Source organism: Akebia trifoliata, chromosome 6, assembly GCF_017979445.1.
Source record: "Akebia trifoliata isolate Shusen 1 chromosome 6, ASM1797944v1, whole genome shotgun sequence".
NCBI classification, from domain to species: Eukaryota; Viridiplantae; Streptophyta; class Magnoliopsida; order Ranunculales; family Lardizabalaceae; genus Akebia; species Akebia trifoliata.
Genome location: NC_141380.1, coordinates 25,150,584 through 25,171,853, shown reverse-complemented (window position 1 = coordinate 25,171,853; position 21,270 = coordinate 25,150,584). Strand labels below are relative to the sequence as shown.

At 34.5% G+C, this 21,270-nt stretch overlaps 1 protein-coding gene across 1 annotated transcript in view; it reads left to right on the top strand.

Annotated features, from left to right (window-relative positions):
* The first annotated feature begins 2,405 nt into the window (after nucleotides 1-2,405).
* The window catches only part of LOC147400493 (protein cornichon homolog 2-like), a 44,194-nt gene continuing 25,329 nt past the window's right edge, over nucleotides 2,406-21,270 (top strand). The window contains exons 1-3 of the mRNA XM_086446191.1: nucleotides 2,406-2,684; nucleotides 12,897-13,078; nucleotides 15,185-15,307. Of these exons, the coding sequence (XP_086302317.1) occupies nucleotides 2,610-2,684; nucleotides 12,897-13,078; nucleotides 15,185-15,307 (380 nt within the window). The 5' untranslated portion in view covers nucleotides 2,406-2,609. The remainder of the gene's footprint in view (nucleotides 2,685-12,896; nucleotides 13,079-15,184; nucleotides 15,308-21,270) is intronic.

Sequence of the window (21,270 nt, the reverse complement as noted above, 5' to 3'; positions counted from 1 at the left end):
ATGGTTTTGGGTTTTAGGAATTAATTGGGGGTTATCTTGGAATGGATTTTGAGGGTGTAGGTTAGTTTTAGATCTTAGGTGATGTAGGATTGAGTTTAGGCTAGGGGGGAGGTGAGAAATGTAATTTGTAAGTGTTGAGGGTTTGCAGACTTTACTTGTGGGCTTAGGATAATTGGATTCGGGAGCGGAGCGGTGAAGGTAAAGGAAGTGATAGATGTCCCAAGTCTCACATTTTTAATTTTATCCATTTTTTTTAGATTATGAATTTATTGAATTAATCAAAATTCCACGTGTTGGCAAATCGGGCTTTTTAGGCCCATTGGTGAACTTTATCAAAAATTTGGCGTTTTTGATTTTGGAAGCGGAGCGGTGATTATTGGGAAAACGGAGGGTTGGCCGAGTCCTCTTGGCGGGCTTCCAAATCATTAGGAGGTTTTAGGGGCCTTGGTTCGATTAAAATGTCACTTTTCAATGACTTGGGCCCTTGAGGCTCATTGGCTCATTTATTTGAAAAATCTGTATTTTTAGACCCTTTCGAGTAGTGGCCCGTTCAAATTGAGGTGTGTACAAATAGGTTTTGTTATTTTTGGGATGTGGGTAGGGATTTCAATGGGTTGAATTTGCTTGAGTTTCACATGTAATTATAACTAAATAAAACCTAAATGGATTACGTACATATGATTTTGGTTAATCTCTAGTTTGACTAATATTGTATACTAATTTGTATCGAAACTTTGTTGTCTACCCCACTGCATTTTCTCAAACTTAGGATGATATTGAACAAATAGCTGGAATCATATATTATACCATTTGACATCATAATTTGTTTGACTAAAACAATCATCAGTGCAACCCACTTTAGGTTGAGTTTTACTATAATGATCTCGAGAAAAAATAAAAAATAAAAAAAAAAAAAAAAAAAAAAAAAATATAATAACTTAAGAGAAATCAATCCAATTAGATAATCCTAACTATTTGTTTGAAAAGAACTTGACTTTACTATAAACAATATCATTTTAAGAAAAAATATTGAATTTTTCTAAGAAATAAAAATTGTGCTTTTTTATTTTTATTTTTATTTTTATTTTTTTTGCATAAGACGTGACCTAGCAATCCAATTGTAAAATATCATAAAATTCAGTAATTGTAAAATTCTGCAAACACAAAGTTTCGTGTCGACAGTCTTTAGCGATGCAAATAACCATGGGTTTAAATTTTATTGATTTCGATTTCTATTAATTCCGTCTCTCAAATAAATGGAACCAAAATTCGAATCATCAACAAAGTTCTAATCTATTCTAATAAAATGGGACCTAAAACAGGGGTTTTGGGTTTTAGTATGGTTAAATGGGTTCAGTTAGGGGTGCAACTTGGTTTGTTTAGGTTCGGTTTGAGATCAAATTGGAACTGAACCGACATAGGTCGGTTTTACTAAATAAGAACTAGAACCGAACCAAATTCCATTGGAACCAAACCAATCTAAACCAAATTAAAGTTGATTTGGTTTCATGGATTGCAAATATTTTATAAATTATAAGTAATATTTTTTAATGAAAAAATAAACAAAAAATTTCATATAATAAATCACAAATTTATCTATAAAAAATCATTAGTTTATTCATAAAAGATCACTAATCTATGTACTAACTTTTAAAATAATTCATAATAATTATTATATACATATATATTTATTTATTGCATAGGGGATTGATTCTCGGTTTGATTCGGTTCTATACAAACTTGATTCGAGAACCGAATCAAATTATTCAGTTCTCCATTTTCGTAACTCGAAACCGGACCGCAACATGTTCCAAACCAAAGCAAACCACCTCAAAGCTATTGATTTGGTTCAGTTCTCGGTTTGAACCGGACCAAGTTGTGCCCCTAGGTTCAGTGGCACCTCTAGCGCCAAGTCACCTCGACTTCCAACTGAGTTGAGACGACTCGACTGAGTTTCTAGTCCAACAAGTCAAGGTGATCTGACTATACATTGCGAAGTAGACTTGAAAACACAGGGTTTTAATGTAATTTGACTTAAGTCGTAGGGATCTTAATTTGAAAAAATAAATAAATATAGGGTTGTTAGCGTCATTTGAATTAAGTTGTAGAGCTTTTAGTTTAAAAAAAAAAAAAAAGAGTGGTGATAATCTAACTTAGGCACCTGGCATACTCAATCGACTTACCCGACGTTTCAGGCTTGGAAACCGTAGATGTTCTCTCTTCGAGATACAAATCTACATTTTTTATGAAAAATCATAGTTTGTATCCCGAGGAATGAACATCTACTATTCCCGATCCTGTCACCTCAGGTAAATAGAATGAGTTGCCACGTCATTGAGTCAGATCATCAGTTCAAAAAAGTAAGGAGAGGGCGTTCCTGGACAATTCGTACATGTCACTATAAAACTATAATAAAGTGAAAAAGAGGAAAATGTTAGCGAAACATCAATAAAAAATCACACAGAGATCAGCCATTTGTAGGGATTCAAAGTTCTTTATCTTCTCTAGTTTCCATTTTGTGTTTCAGCAGAAGGAACATAACAGATATCCATGTATCGAGTTCACTGAGCTTGAATGGTGTTTCTGTGTTTTTTGATCTGATATATATAATGTCGTGGGAACTGATTATATTGTTGTTCTCTTTCATCGCTGTCATTGCTCTTCTTGCCGGGACTCTTTATCAGGTTTCTTTTAACCCTAACCCTAACCCTAATGTATGTTGCAGAAAATCTTTATTTTGTTCATCTTTACTCATTATGGTTCCTTCTTTGTTTAAAGTATCTGTTTTGGGATTTTTTTAGGTTTGATTTTTGTTAATTTTATTGGTTGGTACTTTTTTATTTTTCTGCAATTAGTTTACACAAATTTATTGTTGGGTGAGAGTCCTCTAGATTTCCTTTTATTTCTTCTTTAAGCATGAACTTTTCACCAATCAGGAAATAAAGAAACAAGAATTTAATATGAAATTATTGATTTCTTTGTCAATTATTTAGTATGAAATTTACTGCCCATCTGATATATGACCCAATGTATTAGCCTAGAGTGGGTAGTTTCTCTTATTGATAATCGTTGAGGAATTAGTATGAAAAGTACTGAAATGAGTGGTGTATTGTAAACCTGAAATACCTTTCTCCACTATCCAGCCGACAATAAAATAAATGATCTCACCTGTTGAGGAGTGCGCGTCTGCTGTTAACAAATTTCTGTATTAAGCTGATGAATCAGTGGCACGATGCCATGTGTACTGCAAAAGCAAGTGTGATTGGTTAGTTGAGAGAAAATTTAGGAAGAAAATTTCTGAACGGTTAAGTGTTTCAAGTTTAGGTAATTTTCAATACACATGGCGTCATGCCATTGGTTCATCAGCTTAGCACAGAAATTTGTTAACAGCAAATGCCAACTCCCTGTTGAGTATTGGTCAAACGGAAAAAAGCACGAACATAGTCGGTCTCTTTAAGGCTATTTCGCACCTACGCACTGTACTAGTATTTATATATCCAGAACCTATCTTGAACACTTTCACTTTAGAAACTTCCTATGATATGCAAGATTTTGAACAATTCTTATGGTATAATCAACAATGAGGGCTTCTCTAGAATTCTCTATGTGGACAATTCTAATTCTCTAGGGTCTGTTTGGAAGATAAAGTTGGGGGAGTTGAAGTTGCAACTCTTGTCACTCAACCCCGCTTGTGCTGTTTGGATGGCAAACTCCTAGAAGTTGAAATTCATGGAACCCCATCTCCCATATTTGGTATGGTCCCAACTGCCGCAAAGAAGTGTTAGAGTTGCCTCTATTGTCAAAGGGTGAGCCTAGACCATCTTGGCACCTAGGCGTTATTGGAAATAATATAGTTATTTTAGTCATAATTGTTTAGTTATAGATTTTATTTTCATATTTCTTATTGCAAGGGCTTTTTAGTCTTTTTGACTCTTTGATTATTATAAATTTCTGCCAAGATCTCTAATTAAGACTTGGTGATTTCTATTCCATTATTATAAATTCCTTCTCCATTTTTTTCTCCATCTTCGCTAACGCTTAAGGTCTACACTCGTCGGTCTCGCCCTCTTCCACTTTTGCCAACCTCCTCCTCAGGTATATCTTCTCCTATGTCTACACATATACCAGTCCTTATCCATTCTATTTCTGACTCTCACTTGCTTGTTGCCATTTGTAAAGGTAAGTGGGGGTGTGTGACTGATCATCTTATTGCCTAGTTTATTTCCTATCAGGGTCTTTCTTCTTCTTATCAGGCCTACCTTGCAGCCACTAATTTTATTCGCGTTCCTCGGTCTATATTAGAGGCTTTGCGAGACCCTTAATGGACAAAAGCTATAACTAAACAATTAGGACTAAAATAACTATATTATTGCCAATAGGCGTCACTCGTTTTAAGTGGAATTTATAAAGGGGGTATTTCGATAATTTTTGTTTGTTTCTCATAGAAGACCATGTTCTAGAGAGTATGCTATCAATTTCAAAATTGGGGTATGGAGGGGTATCTCTACAATGGTTGAGAGAGAGTATGTTGAATTTTCTAGTTAGGTAAGGCAATTAAGCCCTATTCCCTTTTAGTCATGCTTGATAGAAAAGAGAAGGAGAATAAGAACAAGAAGAAGATGAAGAAGTGGTATTGATTTGGCACCCCTCTCTCTTCTCTCCTTCAAAGACTTTTCTCCCCATCTCAATTATATGTTTGATACTATGCATCAGATGTTCTAACACAAACAACATTTGAGGTTCTCCATCGAACATACTAACGAGATGAGAGAAAAACACTCTCTCACACACACACACACACACACACACACAAACAGGTCTCCTAGAGACCACTATTGATTTCTTATGGATCCATTCTAGTTTTCAAGAAATCCATTATTGAAAATCTCTTAAACTATATCTAGGAATCCATATCAGCTATCGTTTAATGGAGATCTTCAAATGCCATTTGAGATTGGTATTTCTTTTTTTAGGCTTTCCATTATACATGTGGCTGAGATGATAGGAAATACAGGTTTTCTAGAGATATGTATAAAGTTTTCATTTAATCATTTTTTTTCTCATAATTTTGAAGAGTGTTAGCCTATCTCATTTGTTCGTATGATTGAGGGCATATTTATTGTTATTGTTTTTTTTTCCTTAATTAAAAAAGTTTGCTTGACCTTTACTACAACACTAAAAATTGCAACATTAAATTTTTTTTTTTTTTTTGGCTTCTTAAACCCCACCAAGGCATTGCCTAGGCCTTAACAACCTTGAGAGTTACAACTTTGGCCCCAACTCTACTCGTCCCAAGCCATAAACTACACGGTTCATTTGTTCCCATGTCCCCTAGGTTGCATATTCCAAGTTGTTCAATACTTTTGCATCCAAGTTGACCCTTCCCATTGGGTTGGAATTTGGGCGGGCCAAACTTGAACCCGACCTTGGGTTAAGTTAAGACATTATTAGCTTGCGTTTAGGCAAAAATAATTTGACCGAATGGGCTCCGGCATAAGCATCGGGTTGCCCAATTTGCCTGAACCCAAATTTAATATGATTATAATTTACAATTATTTTCAAATATCTTTGTTTCTTGGGACAATGATTGCGAAGGACTCTTTATTGAGAATATGTACCAAATAGCCCCCTAGTAAAGAATATGGACCATTTAAGACCCACTTGATAAAAATTGATCTATTAAAGATCTTTTGAAGATTTTTTAAAGGAAAATACTTGAAATACTCTCTTAACAACTTTACAAAGTGGTTTAATCGAGAGGAAACCCCTCCATGTGTTGGTAAATATTTGAAACACCCCTATGTTCAAAATTAGATGACATGCCCCTTGGTTATCTCTTATAGGTTAATGAAAAATTATCTAAATGACAAAAATGCCCTAATTTTTTCTTCCCAAACTAGTCATCTTCAATCCTCTTAAACGACGATGAAAGTTGTGGGAATAAAGATCATCATCATAAAACTGATTTTTGACATGTAGGTAGACCAATGTAAGGTCTAAAATATTTAAACCTCTTCAAATATATAGGTTAAATATTTAAAAATATTTTTAAACATTTAAATGTAGTTTTAAAACTTAACTTTAATGCCCATCAAATTACTGCGAAAACTTTTGAGTCAACTCAAATAAAATAATTTACAAATGTTTAAAAATATTTTAAAAAAAATAAAATATTTTTATTCTCCATAAAAATATTTTATATAATCAAATCCCTCGATCAAGTTTCTAACCTGGCTCGGTGCATTTTTAGTTAATTCGACAAATTTGATTCGAGAAGTTGGTTCCGTCGAGTTTGGGGCCAAGTCATTGCAAAATCCAATCGACTTGATAGCAATGTATAGAACTTGATTAGTTGAGTTAACTCAATTGGATTTGGTGGTTACTTAGCTCTAACTCGGTGGAACCAACTTCTTGAGTCAACTTGGCCAAGTAAGCTAAAAAATATACCGAGTCAAATAAAAAACTTGACCAATTTATTTGGTTATTAATGTTCTTGTGAAAAATAAAAATACATATTTTTATTTATTAAAAGTTATTCATAAATTCAATATAATTTTATTTGATTCATTTGAGTTGAATTTCTAATTTCTGAGTTGAATCAATTAAATAGATATTCAAGTTGAGTTTTGAAATTATGTTTTAATTATTTATATATTTTAATAAATCTAATATACATAGACCAAATCTGTTTGATGAGGATGATTATCATACTCATTTCCATCATCATCATCTATGTGGGTTAAAGATTACTAGTTTTGGTAAGAGAAAACAATTAATTTTTCTTTTCTTTTTTCATTTAGATCTTTTTTTCATTGATCTATAAGAGATGACCATAGTCAAGGTACATGTTATTAATTTTAAAACATAGGAGTACCTCAAATATTCTCAAGTAAACACTTTTCTTTAAACTTCAAAAATTGTTGAAAGGTTAATTACGGCATTTTCAGTTCAAAAATCCTTTTCAGTCTAATATTTGATAAAATGAGTACTAAAGAGTCCATATATATTTTTTTTTGAGGAGACGTTTTGGTACATATTTTCAAAAAACAGGTTTTTGCAGTCATTTCCCCTTGTTTCTTTTTCATTCACAATTCACATTTCAAACTTTAGTTATCATTATCATCTTCTTCTTTACATTTACTTGGAATTTTATGTATGTAAACTTTGAAATACATTTTTAGGGCAAATAATTGCAAATTTTATATTTTTTTAAATGCCAGTTATCTTTATATAAACTCTTATCATATCTAAATTATCTAGTGTTAATGAGGAATGTACCAAACTGAGTTGGGTTGGGTCGGGTTTGGGTTGAGCATTTCATGCCCAAGGTTGGGTTGGGTGTGGGCACGGGTTGGTGTTTGTCAAGTGTGGGTTGGGTGTGGTTTGATCCCCAACCCATCCCAACCTGCCCTAGTTGCAACACTACATTCCCAAGTTATCCATGCGACTTAAGCCGACCATGCCTAGGCCATCCATGCTCTCTAGGCCAATTGTGCCACCTAGGCCACTCCATGTCGGGTAGCCAATTCAAACTCCAACTTTAATGGACAACTAATGTTGGAATTCATTTGTAGATTTTTCGTCAATTCTACTACCCTAATTCCAACTGCAACTCCCTCCTCAACTATGTTTTCCAAATGGGTCCCTAGAGGCTAGAGCGTTTAGGCTTTCCTGAACTTCTTGAGCTTCCTTGGAACCTAGTGTGGTCGTTAACCTTAGTTTGAGCATTTAGCCTGTGACATTCAGTAAAATGAGTAACGTGGGCCCATCTGGTTGAATAATAATGGAATGACATTTTCTCATTCCAATTAACAATTTCATCTATACAGTCTAGCCGATAAAAGGAAAACCATGCCCAAAGCACTAAAGTCTGTGTTTGAAAGAAATGAATCATAATCAGCCTGTCACATATGATTTCTCCATTTTGCGTATACATTGATCAATTTACGTTGTTTCCATGCAAGGTTTGAAGTGCTGTTTCGAATTGTTGTTTCGGTTTTTTCATAAGCCGAAACAATCCTGAAACATTCGAAACAATCAGAATATTACATTAACATTTAAAAACTCATATTTCATTGGAGCCATGGTCAAGGGGTGTGTCATGAGTTTGAAAGCACAGGGGTTTCTCAAATATTTAGCAAAATATGGTTTTTTTTTTGGTCTAAAAGACCCCGTCTTTTATGGAAGACCAAGGTCAAGGGTTTGTATCTCTTAGATAAGACGAAGGTCAAGGGTATGTATCAGGTGATAAAGTCTATGGTAATATAGTCTGGCTTAGCTAGCGGTGATTTCAAATTTGATTTCACTATATGGAATTCCTCTCAAAGCCTTAAGGTCATTTGCAAGTACTTGAGTTGATACATTTTACTTACTACTTTGACGTATTAATCAGGTGTGTCTTTATGTTTTTTAGTAAGTCTAAAGTTTGCCTTCTTGACCCCTGCCCCTCTGCTGTAACTTTCAAGAATTTCATACCAAATCGGGCCAAGTTAAAGCTTATAAAAGATGTGTTATTGATGCAGGGCGCAATGTCCTACATCAGTTATCTTCAAAGGATGGGGCTAAAGTTGCTTAGGTTTTGTTCATATTCTTAATTCTTGTAAACATAGCATGCATGATCTTGTTATTGCTAAGAACCGAAAGATACTTTTTCACATATTGGTATTGTTAGATGAGATCCTCTGTATTGACTTTTGTAGCATGACTTGGAGTATTTCTCTAGAGACGAAAACCTCATTTGTGACGTCATACCAAGTATAGAAAATGAGTATGGTGTGGCGCCTAAGTTCATGGAAAGGTATCTACCTATCGAAAGGTGAGACATTAACCTTGATAAAGTGCACCCTTGCTGGTATTCCAATATACTTGTTGTTGATGTCCACCATCCCTTGGAGTGTGGAGGCAAGAATGGACAAGTTGATTTGGGATTTTATTATCGGGTGACAAATTTGGAAATGCGTAATTCTATTTGGTCAAGTGGAAGGTTTTATGCAGTTCCAAAGAACAAGGGGGATTAGGCATCCACAAGCTTGGAGAAATGATCATGCAATACTTGGCAAGTGGTTGTGGAGATTTGGGATGATGGTCGACCTCTATGGAACAGGATCATTAAGTCAAAGTTCGGGGAGTGAAACTTAGTCTGGGAAAGAGGGGAGTCTTGGTTTAGGAAAACAAATTGCTATTTAGGATGAGGAAATGCAATAGGGTTCTGTTGTGGGAGGACAATTAGTGTGGCTCATCACCTTTACAAGTTCAGTTCCAGTTTATATTGTGTCTTAGCTAAAAAAAGCTCAAAATCTAGAGATTCATGAGACACAATGGAGACGAGATAGTGTGGGATCTGGGTTTTAGTCTTTTAGATGAGGTTTCAACTATTGGGAAATGTGTATTATTGCTGGACTCATGAATTTGTTATTGTATTCATATCTCTGGACGAGGACCGGTTGATTTGGGCTACTACTAAGTCTTTTTATAACTCTCCAGTCATGTCCCAAGATAGGAAGAATTTCCTGTTGTACCTATTTGGAGCAAAAAAATCCCTTCAAAACTCTTCTTGTCCATTTTATTGGTGGCTGTTATTCTACTAATAAAATTTTAACCATTGACAACCTTATGAGAAATGGTATTACCTTAGTCAATTTTTGTTAGTTGTGCAAATCTTCCATGGAGTTAGTTGATCGGATCCTTATCCATTGTGAGGTTGCACATTGTATTGTCTCATTTTATGTTGCTTTTTCATTTCTCCATTTGTTTTCCTGAATTAGTTTGGTTGCTTTTTGAGAGTTACCAAGCCAAAAAGAGAGAATACTTGGGCATTTACTTCCATTTTTTATTGTGCAAATCTTCCAGGGAGTCAGTTGATCGCATTGTCATCCATTGTTAGGTTGCACATTGTATTATCTCATTTTATGTCGTTTTTTTCATTTCTCTGTTTGTTTTCCTTAATTAGTTTGGTTGCTTTTTGAGAGTTACCTTAGCCGAAAAGAGGGAATACTTGGGCATTTACATCCATTTCTTATAACTATCTTGCTATTTGCTTATTGTGTTTTTTTTTTGTTGGGATTCACTCTAGATACCCATGGGTTTGAAAAATCCAAAAATCTGTGAAGACTTATAATGAAACAAATATTTTCAATGGTAATTATGTTAGACTCCACAACTTTTGCTCTGTGCTTGGCAACTATCCTATCTAGATGCCAAAAATTATTTTGTCATAAAACTCCATTAAATTTACGAAGATCTTTGGCAAATTGAGCCCACTTATCTTGCACAACCGATTGGCCTTCTTCCCAGATTTGGCACTGGTTTATATTTTGGCGTTGTTTGGGATTCTAACCATGACACATGCTGGTCGAACCCACTGGAGTGTGGGTGGCTCACTCAACAAATTTAATAAATGAAGATAATAATCACAGGGGCCGATGGACATGAAAAAAATAGCAATATACATGCAAAATGAAAGTTCTCCAAAAGATTTAACCACAAACTCATATACAAATCATCACCCTTTCTAACACTAAGAATAACTTTGTACATCAAAATAACTTATTATGTTGAACAATAACATAAAGCTATTTGGAGCAACACGTCTCCTGCCAAGGTAGCAATGTCAAGGCATTGGAGAAGGCTGGAGGTCATTTTCTTATCCCAAATATTGGGACTGGCAACATGAATCCTAATTTGCCATTCAACTCTATCAAGAGTCACATCTTTAGTCAAGGTACATGTCCATTTTTTTCTTGCCACCTCCATGTACATTATTTTTAGCCTTCCTCTCACCCTTTAAAAGCTTTCATCTCACATCAAAGTGCTCCTTACTGCTGTCATTATTTGTCTTCCTTGTACATGCCCAAACATCTCAATTGACATCCGTTTTTTTTTTTTTGGCATATTCTACTAGAGATATTCCTAAATAAAATACACTTACTTTTAATTTTGTCTTTCTCGGCCTTACACTAATCATCTTAACATCCTTGTTTCTCTTACACTAGTTCTATGAGCACGTTTGTTGACTGCTCAACATTCAGATCCGTAGAGCATTACTTGTCTTATTGATATTTTGTAAATCTTTCCTATTTGTTTATCACTACACATTGGTCATATATTACTCCAAAAGCACTTCTCTACTTTATCAATGCAACGCTAATTCAGTTGGCTGTATTTTTGCTAATTTCTCAACTTTGTGGATATCCATCAATCTGAATGTGTGTGTGGCGGTACGTGTGCATGTCTCATCCGTACGAGTGTCCTCGCTAAATTTGTAGTACACATATTTTAATGACATCTAGAAATAAAAGATGAATAATAATAGTAATTAGATTAATTTTGTATAAATAAGAAAATAGTAGAAAATGTTGAATAGAACATCGATCCATTTCATATGGGGAAAGAGATGCTTTTGTTTATGTCATTTAATCTAGAATAGCTTTTTGCTATTTAAAAATGTCCATTGCATTAAAGTTAAGTAGGTTCCACACTCTATTGTCAAAAGCTGCACTTATGCCCCGCCTAGGCCCCACTTTGACCGCCTAGACCATCCAAGTGCTTAGGCCTTACCCGCTTAAAGTGGAGTTTCAAAAACTGGGGTTGAAATGATAATTTTATGAAATAATTTTTTATAAATTGTGTTTTAAAGGGTATTTATGCAATTTTAAATATAAATGGTGTCTCAAATATTTATCTAATTTTTGAGGTGTCACTGATTAAAAAAACTAGTAGGTGGCATGTGCAAACGTACATAAATTGCAACCTGTAGGTTTTATGAATGATTAAAATTTCTTCAAAAAATCATTTTTTTAAATTTTTTTAAATTGGTAATCTTATATTTCCATCTTTTATCATTTAATATTAATATATTGTAAAGGTCTTTGTTGTAATTTAAAGTATTAACTAAGGCTATTTTAAAGACAACATAATAAAAGGATATTTCTATTATTTAAAAAAAGTAAAAACTAACCAATGTGGTTGTAGGGTCATGGGATCGTAATTTTATTCATTTTGACAAAGATGACGTTGATAATAATAATAACTTAGATGTAAAGTTGGGGCATTTTTTGTCTTCCAAATTTTTTGTTGTCAACAAACACCTATTCATTATTATCTTATTATCACAATAAAGATGAGGGGAATCAAATTACTTCAATATTTGCGGTTACATTGTTTTCATTTTTCTTACATATTAGTTGTGTAGACGTATATGTTTGCTTAGTAGTTGGTAACTTAATATTATTTTGATAATGACATTTACATTATTTTTTTCTCTTATTGCATGGCCTTTACTACATATAAAAAATTGAAACATTAAATTTTTTTTGTTGCTTAAGCCCCGCCTGGGCCCCGCTTAGGCCTCGAGGGGGTCCACCGCCCAGGCCCCGCTCAGCACTTTTAATAACCTTGGTTCCACAATGTTTATCATCTTCTCAATTGCCTATATTGAGAGATGCTTCAGATTAATTTTGATGATTCGACTTTTATTTTCTTTTCATTTATAATTCAAGTTCATATACTTTTTTCTTGATTGGTTGACTTCAATCAAATAAAAATTCCATTTTTTTCGACCGAAACCCATTTTCTCCTAGGTCAATATTATTTATTTATTTAAAAAAATGCTGATCACTTTCTTGCTATACACCATTTATTCTTGTTCTATGCTCATATATTCTATCTCGGCAATCATCCAAGACTTGTTTCAGCTGTATCTTTACACTTGATGCATGAAGTTTCTTGGAAAAACTCATCTCTGTACTCTGCTTTTTCTCTGCTGTTCTCCAAATCTATGTTTCTTTCATAGCTTCTGAAGGAGTTTCTGCTTCAAATTTAATTGCTGTGATAGGTAGTTCAGAATATTGCCCCTACGGTTTACTACTATTTCTAAAAATTCTTAACTGCTGTTGCAGCTTATTTGCTTATCAGATTTAGAGAGTGATTACCTCAACCCTTATGATTCATCATCTCGTATTAATGCTGTCATCCTCAAAGAGTTCGTGCTGCAAGGAATACTATGTGCTCTTTTCCTCCTGACATGGCACTGGTTCATGTTCCTGATATCAGCCCCCATTACCTACTATCATCTAAGATTGTATGTATATCATCCATTTGTTGATCTATCATCTATACAGTGGTAAATTACTTGTGAAGGGTTTTTGTTAATTTATGTAATTTTCGTTCTTTTCTAGAAACCACTGAATTTCTTGGCGTCGAAGTAGAATATGAATAAAGAGTTTGCTTGAGATGATGTGAACAGTATGTTTATAATTGCAACCAGATCTTCCATTTTTGGTTGTTTTCTTATATAGATGGCAAAGGCTTACCATAAATTGTTGACTTGTTGCGATGCAATTTTTTTTATTTTATCCAATTCTCTAATAAATAAATAATTACTGTGGGCTTGAGCAAATTGTATTTCCTGCTTTGTATTCAATTTTGCAACTTGGTTTTTGCAGAGATTATTCATGATAAGTATGTAATTATGCTTATTTCACTAATACACTTTCACACTACAAACCTAAGGAAACTATGGAATGCCCCTCAATTGTTTAATATGCTATACTGAACAAAGCCTTCACCTGCATTGCAAATTGTTCCTCTCCTCCTAGGGATGATTCAAAAGCGCAGTTGAAGCTACTGCAAACTCAAGATGGATATTTTCTTACCCTTTTTGGACCAAGCATGCAATTGATCTTTGCACACAACTGTGGGGAGTTATGTTTTCTCAGATTGACTGATTTTTCGATTTGTGCATCAAGTTGTTGTCCCCAATGTTAAAGATAAAGGTGGATAATGTGATGTCAAGAGTTAAGCTTATATTTCACTCTCTTGGTAGTTGTGTTTTTTTCCTTGTCTGTTTTGACATCTTTGTTTTTCTAATTTCAGTTGAATTTTTATTTGACGTCATTATTGTAGATGGTGCAAATAATATGGGTCCATATGTATGCTGCATGGACTTGTCATGAGTTGGATGGAAACTGTGATAAGCCTAGGGTATTACGAGGATGCAAGTTTGGAGGCTAGAGATGAGTCATTTCCTGCACGTTGATGCCTCCTATACTTTTTCTCTAGAGAGGCAATGTGTCCTTTGGTTCATCATATGGGAGAAGCACAAATGACGCTTACCCATGATAGATCTCTGTAGAATATACAAAGTGCTCAATCAGTCTTTCCAAGGGTCAGTGCTTGGATAATGGGTTGTTAGGGAGGGAACTTTTTTTTTTCCTTTCCTTGCCAAGGGTCACTAATGGCCATAGGAGGCAAACAAGACAACATGTACTCCTCTTCCAAGGGGCAACTCTCTTTCTCTCTCTCAGGGTTAATACTCCTTACCTTTTGACACACCTCTTTTTCCTTACTAGCTAATACAGCAGTAACCGAACTAGAATGTACTCGGCTTAGGTGGGACCTGGAGGCAACTAATGCCCTTACTCTTATGTGTTACCTTTTCATGTAGTGAGCCTTATCAACTTCCTTACAAATATTTCTATCTGCATTTTTGTTTATGGAGTTTTCCTAACGGGGCAAGATTTATATGCCATAATTTCATTTTTAGGAAACTTAACCATAAAGGGTTATTAGGACTGATCATTTAATGGAAGGGGCTTTTCTATATGTAATTATTGCATCCTTTTTAAATCCAGTGGCAAATCAATTGGTCACTTGTCTATCCATTGTATCTTTGTGAGGGAGGTATGGACTCATTTTATTTCTTTGTTTCAAACTCCTTTGGTCTTTCCTAGTTCTACTATGACATTATTTCAAAGTTGGTAGATCAAAAGCCTTTAACATAGAGATTTGTGGGCTCTAACTCCCTTTGCCATGTGCCGGGGGTTCTGGAAGTGAAGGAACAATGAAAACCTTTGAGGGAAAGGAGCAATCTCTCTATGAAGTGATTATTATCATCTTAGACCTCTGGGTGTTTTTCTTTTTTCCTTTTTTGGTGCAAGATCTTTAAGGAATTCAGAGGGGCATTTTTTGAGGATTTCTTGTTCAAATGGAATATTCATGTGTAAGGTCTATCCTTAGAGTAGCTTTAATTTTCTTTATCCCTGTAGTAGCTAGGTCCTTTCAATCTCCTCCAATCTGGAATTTTAGTAAAAATTGTACTTCTAAAAAATAAATAAATTGGGCAAATGCTATTATTTTTTATTTGAAGCATTATTTTCCTGTTATATCTGTTTTTCTTTTGTGTTAGGTACATGGAAGGGAAACATCTTATTGATGTCACTGAGATCTTTAGCTTACTTAACGGAGAGAAGAAACAACGAATTGTCAAGCTTGTATTTTATTTGTTTCTCTTTGCCATAGTCATTTACAGGTTTGGTTTTCAGTTAATTTCATGTATCTGATATCATAATGCTTATATTGCTTAGTGATTTATTCTTTGCTGATTGAAGTTCTTCCCTGCTGTTCATGCATCTATTGCTTATTAGGTTCGTGTTGAATTCAATTATCTGCAATGACTAATCACATGTGCTCTCCCTTGTTTTTGAATTTTGATAAATCTCTCTTAGGAATAAAAGATTTTGATATGTAATGCTAGAAGTTTCACCATTATTTCCTCTCTAGCATGACACTTGACAAATAATATGTGAGATATAATTTGCATCTGACGGTCGTAGTGATATGCATTCTTTTCTTGGCTTCCAGAAAATTTCAACATCTCGTTAGATTGCATAAGTGCTCAAGTGGTATTTAGAATGTGCTTTGTTGATGTTCGAAATGCATCAACATGGAACTTGGCTATTTTCCTGATTCACATTGGGATGGGTTCAATACTGAACCAAGACACAAGTGCACAAACAATAAGAAGGCAAAAGTAACCAAGCAAATTTAATAGATTTTCAACAAGAACATATCTTCTGGTATCCTGATGTTGTACATGCCTCTTTTCTAAGTTCCGATGGATATGATTAATATGATATAGAAGTTGATAGGTGGCTTTTTGTTAGGGCTTAGAACGGGTCGGGTTCGGGCCGAATATGAGTATATCCATATCCAAATACAGATCCGTAGTCAAATCTTACTTGGATCCTATTAGCGAAAACCATATCTGAACCATTTTGCTTGCACTAAACCTGGATTTGGATCTGATCCGACCGAATTACTTGATTTAGGTTGGTTGGGGCGGATAATTTCGGATCGTTCTACATTTTTTTGCTATGTTTTCTTTTCTAATTGCTATACTATTCCATTTTGCCATTATAAATCTTTTATTTTATAAGAATTCTTGTTATATTAGAGTCGTAGAAGAAAGATATCTTCAAAAACATAAAATATAAGAGTTGTGTTACTGGCGACCATTATAAACACTCTTCGCGCCCACTTAAGTTTTAAAAAGAGCAAAACAAAAAAGGGTACTTACACTAATACCCTCATTGAACTACTCTACACACCCACCATCTTCTCCATCTATCTATCTACCTAATGAAAATCCCAACCATCTCACCATTTACTCTATCCATTCTCTCCTTCTCCACCATCTACCTCTCTCTCTCTTTCTCTCAATCTTCTTCTTCATATTCATCGCTTTTTAAGTTTTGTGAGAGGTTGAATCAATGGGGATGGGTTTTAGTTTTTTTTTCTTTTGATTTTTCTGTTACTTTTTTGTTTTTTCTTGTATTAAATCAGCAAAGAAGATGGAAAAACCACTATTAGAATATTCAAAATGACGATTTTGAATCGAAGAACTCGGAGTTTTTTAACAGATTCTGTTCGGTAGGTTTAGACCGAACTTGTTTTAGCCAATTCGATAAGTATCCTATTGAACATAATTTCCCACAAAACATTACAAAACCGATTCGGTGGAAATCTGGCAAAGCACTTATAGATTTTTTGATAGATATTGTTCGGTAGGTTCAGACCGAACTTATTTTGAAAGATTTAGTAAGTATCCTACTGGACATAATTTTCTATTGACCATTACAAATCCGATTCGGTAGGCACTTATCGAATACTACAAGATAGATTCGGTAGACACGATTGGAGGTGTTAGGGTTACATGAGAAAAGTTTTGTTCGGTAGGCGTCCACCGAATCGATTTAAGTAGGAAGTTATGTTGGGTAGGATACTTATCGAATCGTCTAAAACAAGTTCGATCTGAACCTACCGAAGAAAATCTATAAAAAAAAACTCCCGACTTAGATTCGAAATTGTTGTTTTGAATGTTTTAATAGTGGGTTTTCCATCTTCTTTGACGATTAAACGCAAAAAAAAAAAAAAAAAAAAAAAAAAAAAAAAAAGGATTTTTGAAAGAAACACAAACCCTAAAACCTAATTTCTATTGATTCAACTTCTCACAAAACTCAAAAGGAGATAAATATGAAGAACAAGAAGATTGAGGGAGAGAGAAGTAGATGGTGGAGAAGAAGGAGAGAATGGATAGAGAAGATGGTTCGGGTTTTTCGATCAATAGATGGAGAAGACGGTGGGTGTAAGGAAAAGGGTAAAAATGTAATTTCTTTTTAAAAAACTTAAGTGGGTGTGGAGAGTGTATATGGTGGGCACTAGTAGCACGACTCAAAATATAATTTTCAAAGCAATATATCATTCGGATCTAGGCAGATATAGGGATAGATCCGTATCTAACTTGGATCCGACTAGGGTCAAGCGATATCAACCCAAGTTGGCCCAATCAATCTATCAACAAAAATGGTCAAATTGATCCACTAATTTTTCGAAAAATTAAAGGTTGCCATTAATACCACGTATGCCCCCAAAATCAATGGATTAATTTGAATGCATAAAAATGTGAAATCAAGAATCAATAATAATAAAAATAAACTAAAAATAAAAAAAATAAACAAATGAATAAATAAAATAACTTACCTTCACCAAATAATTTTGGATGCGTGGATTCCTTCAAAAAGAAATTGAAAAGCTTGTGACGCCCAATGATGTTGGAATAGGAGGAGATGATGACCGTTGTGGAGTGTCCAATAAATCAAAGAAGGAACGTTGTCAAAGGGAGAGAGAAATTGCTATTATTTTTTTTATGGAGCGAAAGAGTATTGGAGAGAAGTTATAGGATTAATGGAGATACAAAAATGGGCAGCAAGATAGATGGAATTGGAGCTTTAATGGGTGGAATATGATGAAGGTGTGGCTGTAATGGAGATGAAAAAGTTGTAGCAACTATGAGGGAGATCAGAATGGAGAGAGAGAGAGGTGGCTGGGCGTTGGGTAGCAATGTGAAGGAGGATGTTGTTGAATTTTAATGAGGAAAGTTGTTGAAATTTGTTTAATGGGGGAAGAAGAAGATAGAAAGTTGCAGAATTTTTAATGGGGAGGAAGAAGATGGAAAGTTGCAGAAATTTTAATGGGGTGGAAGAAGATGGAAAGTTGAAGAATTTTTAAGGGGGAAGTTGCTGAATTTTTAATGGGGGAGGAAGAAGATGGAAAGTTGTAGGTTTTTGGTTATGGAGGGTAGTAAAAAAAAACGTCGGCTCGAGTCCCCTTTTCAATGGTCCCTTGCCTTTTCCTTTTATAGTGGTTCTCCCCAAAAATCATGAGAGAGGGAGAGAGGGAGAGATGGGAGAGATGGGAGAGTGAGAGGAGAACATGGGTGGTTATGAGGAGGAGTTAGAGATGTTGGAAAAGAAGATAGGGGAGTTGGAGAGTGCCCACGTTTTATTCTCTTTTTTTTTTTTTTTTTTAATTTTTAATTTTTTTAATTTTGGAGAAGGAGAGGTGGTGATCCCACGCTACTCGTACTACGGTAATTTCTCGCTAATGAGTTGTGATTGGTTGAATTTTATTATTTTTTTAGTTGAATTTTGGATTCGTTGACATTTTGATTTAACTTTTATGTTTTAAATTAAATTTGAATTTGTGTTTTTGGTTTTAAATTTTGGATTAAAATTATTAGATTAAAATTTAATTTGAATTTTGATTGCAATATTGGTTATTGGTCGATTTGATTTTGTTTCGATTGGTTGATCGTTCGATTTTTTTTATTTTTATATTTTAATTGGTTGAGTGATTTTCAATTTGATTTTAATTTGAGTTTTAATTGTTTAATTTGAATTTAATTTTTAATTTAAATTTTGAACGGGTTGATAAATTTGCTTTTTAATTTGAAACTTAAATTGATTTTAATTTTTAATTGGTCGGTTGATTGGATTTCGATTGGCTAAGTTTTGAGTTTTAATTTGATTTTAGATTGGGTTCGATTTTAAAATTTTAATTTATTGATAGAATTTGACTTTAATTTTGATGGTTGATTACTTGAAATTTTTATTTTGGTTGATCGAATTTTTATTATTATTATTTTTAATTTGAAAAATCTTTTTGATTGGATTTAATTGTTCGATTTTAATTTTAATTGTTTGATTTTAATTTTAATTGTTTGGATTTTTTAATTTGAATTGTTTAATTTTTAATTTGAATTTTATTTTTAGTTTATATTGGATTTTGATTTACATTGTCCTAGGGATCGGGATCTCTAAATTGTAGAGTTGGATATTGAGGGGTATTTTGGTCTTTTGGCGATTTTTATAGATTTTTCTCGAACTTCTTTGTTTTCATCGATTTGGGTCTTATTAGACTCGAAATCACATTCTGAGTGCAATGGAGGTACTTTCGAGATTTTTTGGAGGTCCAAGGTATATGAGGGGTATTTTCGTCATTTTGATGATTTTTTTACAAATTTTTATAAATTTATCTGTTTTCATCAATTTGGGTCCCGTTAGACTTGAAATCACGTTCTGAGTGCAATGGAGGTACTTTCGAGACTTTTCGGACATCCAAAATTAATGAAGGGTATTATCATCATTTTTGTGATTTTTACAGTTTTTTTAGGGATTTCAGCATGAGGTTTCTTTCAGTTACTGTGCGAGTATTTCTAAGTTCTAAATTTATATTTTTCTAGCGTAGCGAGGTCTCTAAGTTATCGAATTGTGTAACGAACCTATGCGTACGTGCTTGCTAACTCAGGTGTAAGATGTAGTGATCCTAAGCGTGCGTAAACTTCTATGTCGAGTTGCGACGAGTAGGGGGATGAAAATAAACTAGAAACATAAGGAATCAAGCAGTACTCACAAGCCTTCGAGTTCTTTTATATTCATCATTAGGAATCCACCAAAATCGGGTGACGAATTGTCGAATTCGGCAGATGAAAAAAATGGGGTGTCAAGAAAACTAGTGACAGTCCATTTTACAGCCTAATTCGGCAATTTGTCGAATTTGGCAGAGGGTGGAAGCAAACTAGATGCCCAATCTATTGTGGTAGATAGTGCGATATCCGAATGCCAAAGCTAGTGACAGTCCATTTTGCAGCCTAATTCGACAATTTGTCAAAGTATCCAGATCCTTGAGTGTAACCTCTCCTTGGAAAAATGTCAAATCCTTGAATTTTGAAAAATTCTCCTTGACTAATGTGAATGCAATACGAGTGCATGGGTGTGACATTGTGTAGTGATGAAAATAAAAATTCGTGCAACATGTTTTTTTTTTTTTTTTCTTCAGAAAATCAGGTAAAACTGAGTAAAATCTGAGTAGGTCTGAGTAAAATTTGAGAAAACCCTCGGCGGTGTTTGAGCAAAATCCGAGAAAGAATCTCGGCGGGTCTGAGCAAAATCTGAGCAGGTATGAGTAAAATTCGAGAAAACCCTCGGCGGTGTCTGAGCAAAATCCGAGGAAGAATCTCGGTGGGTCTGAGCAAAATCTTAGCAGGTCTGAGTAAAATCCGAGAAAACCCTCGGCGGTGTCTGAGCAAAATCTGAGTAGGTTTGAGTAAAATCCGAGAAAACCCTTGGCGGTATCTGAGCAATCCGAGAAAGAATCTCGGCAGGTCTGAGCAAAATCTGAGTAGGTCTGAGTAAAATCCGAGAAAACCCTCGGCGGCGTCTGAGCAAAATCCGAGAATGAATCTCGGCGGGTCTGAGCAAAATCTGAGCTGGTCTGAGTAAAATACTGGAGTAAAAATCTCACTCCACAGGAATTATTATTATTTTTAGATGCTTTGACTCAGCTTGTCTTTGGAGATTCTCGGCTCGACGAAGATTTTCCTTTGATTGCTATATATTTTGCCTAGATTGCCTGTTCAGGTTTTCAATCTAGCGAGCATGCTCTAACTTTTGCCTAGACCTCTTTTTCAGGTTTTCAATCTAGCGAGCTTACAATTTTCTTTTTCTTTGCTCTGATAGTTGCTAGAGCCGTCCTTTCGGATTTTCAACCTTGCAAGCTTGCCTTAATTTTTGCCTAAGCTGCCTTTTCGGGTTTTCAACCTAGCAGGTTGTCTTTTTTTATATTTTTTTATAAAGGTCTGGAGTTACTGTCTGA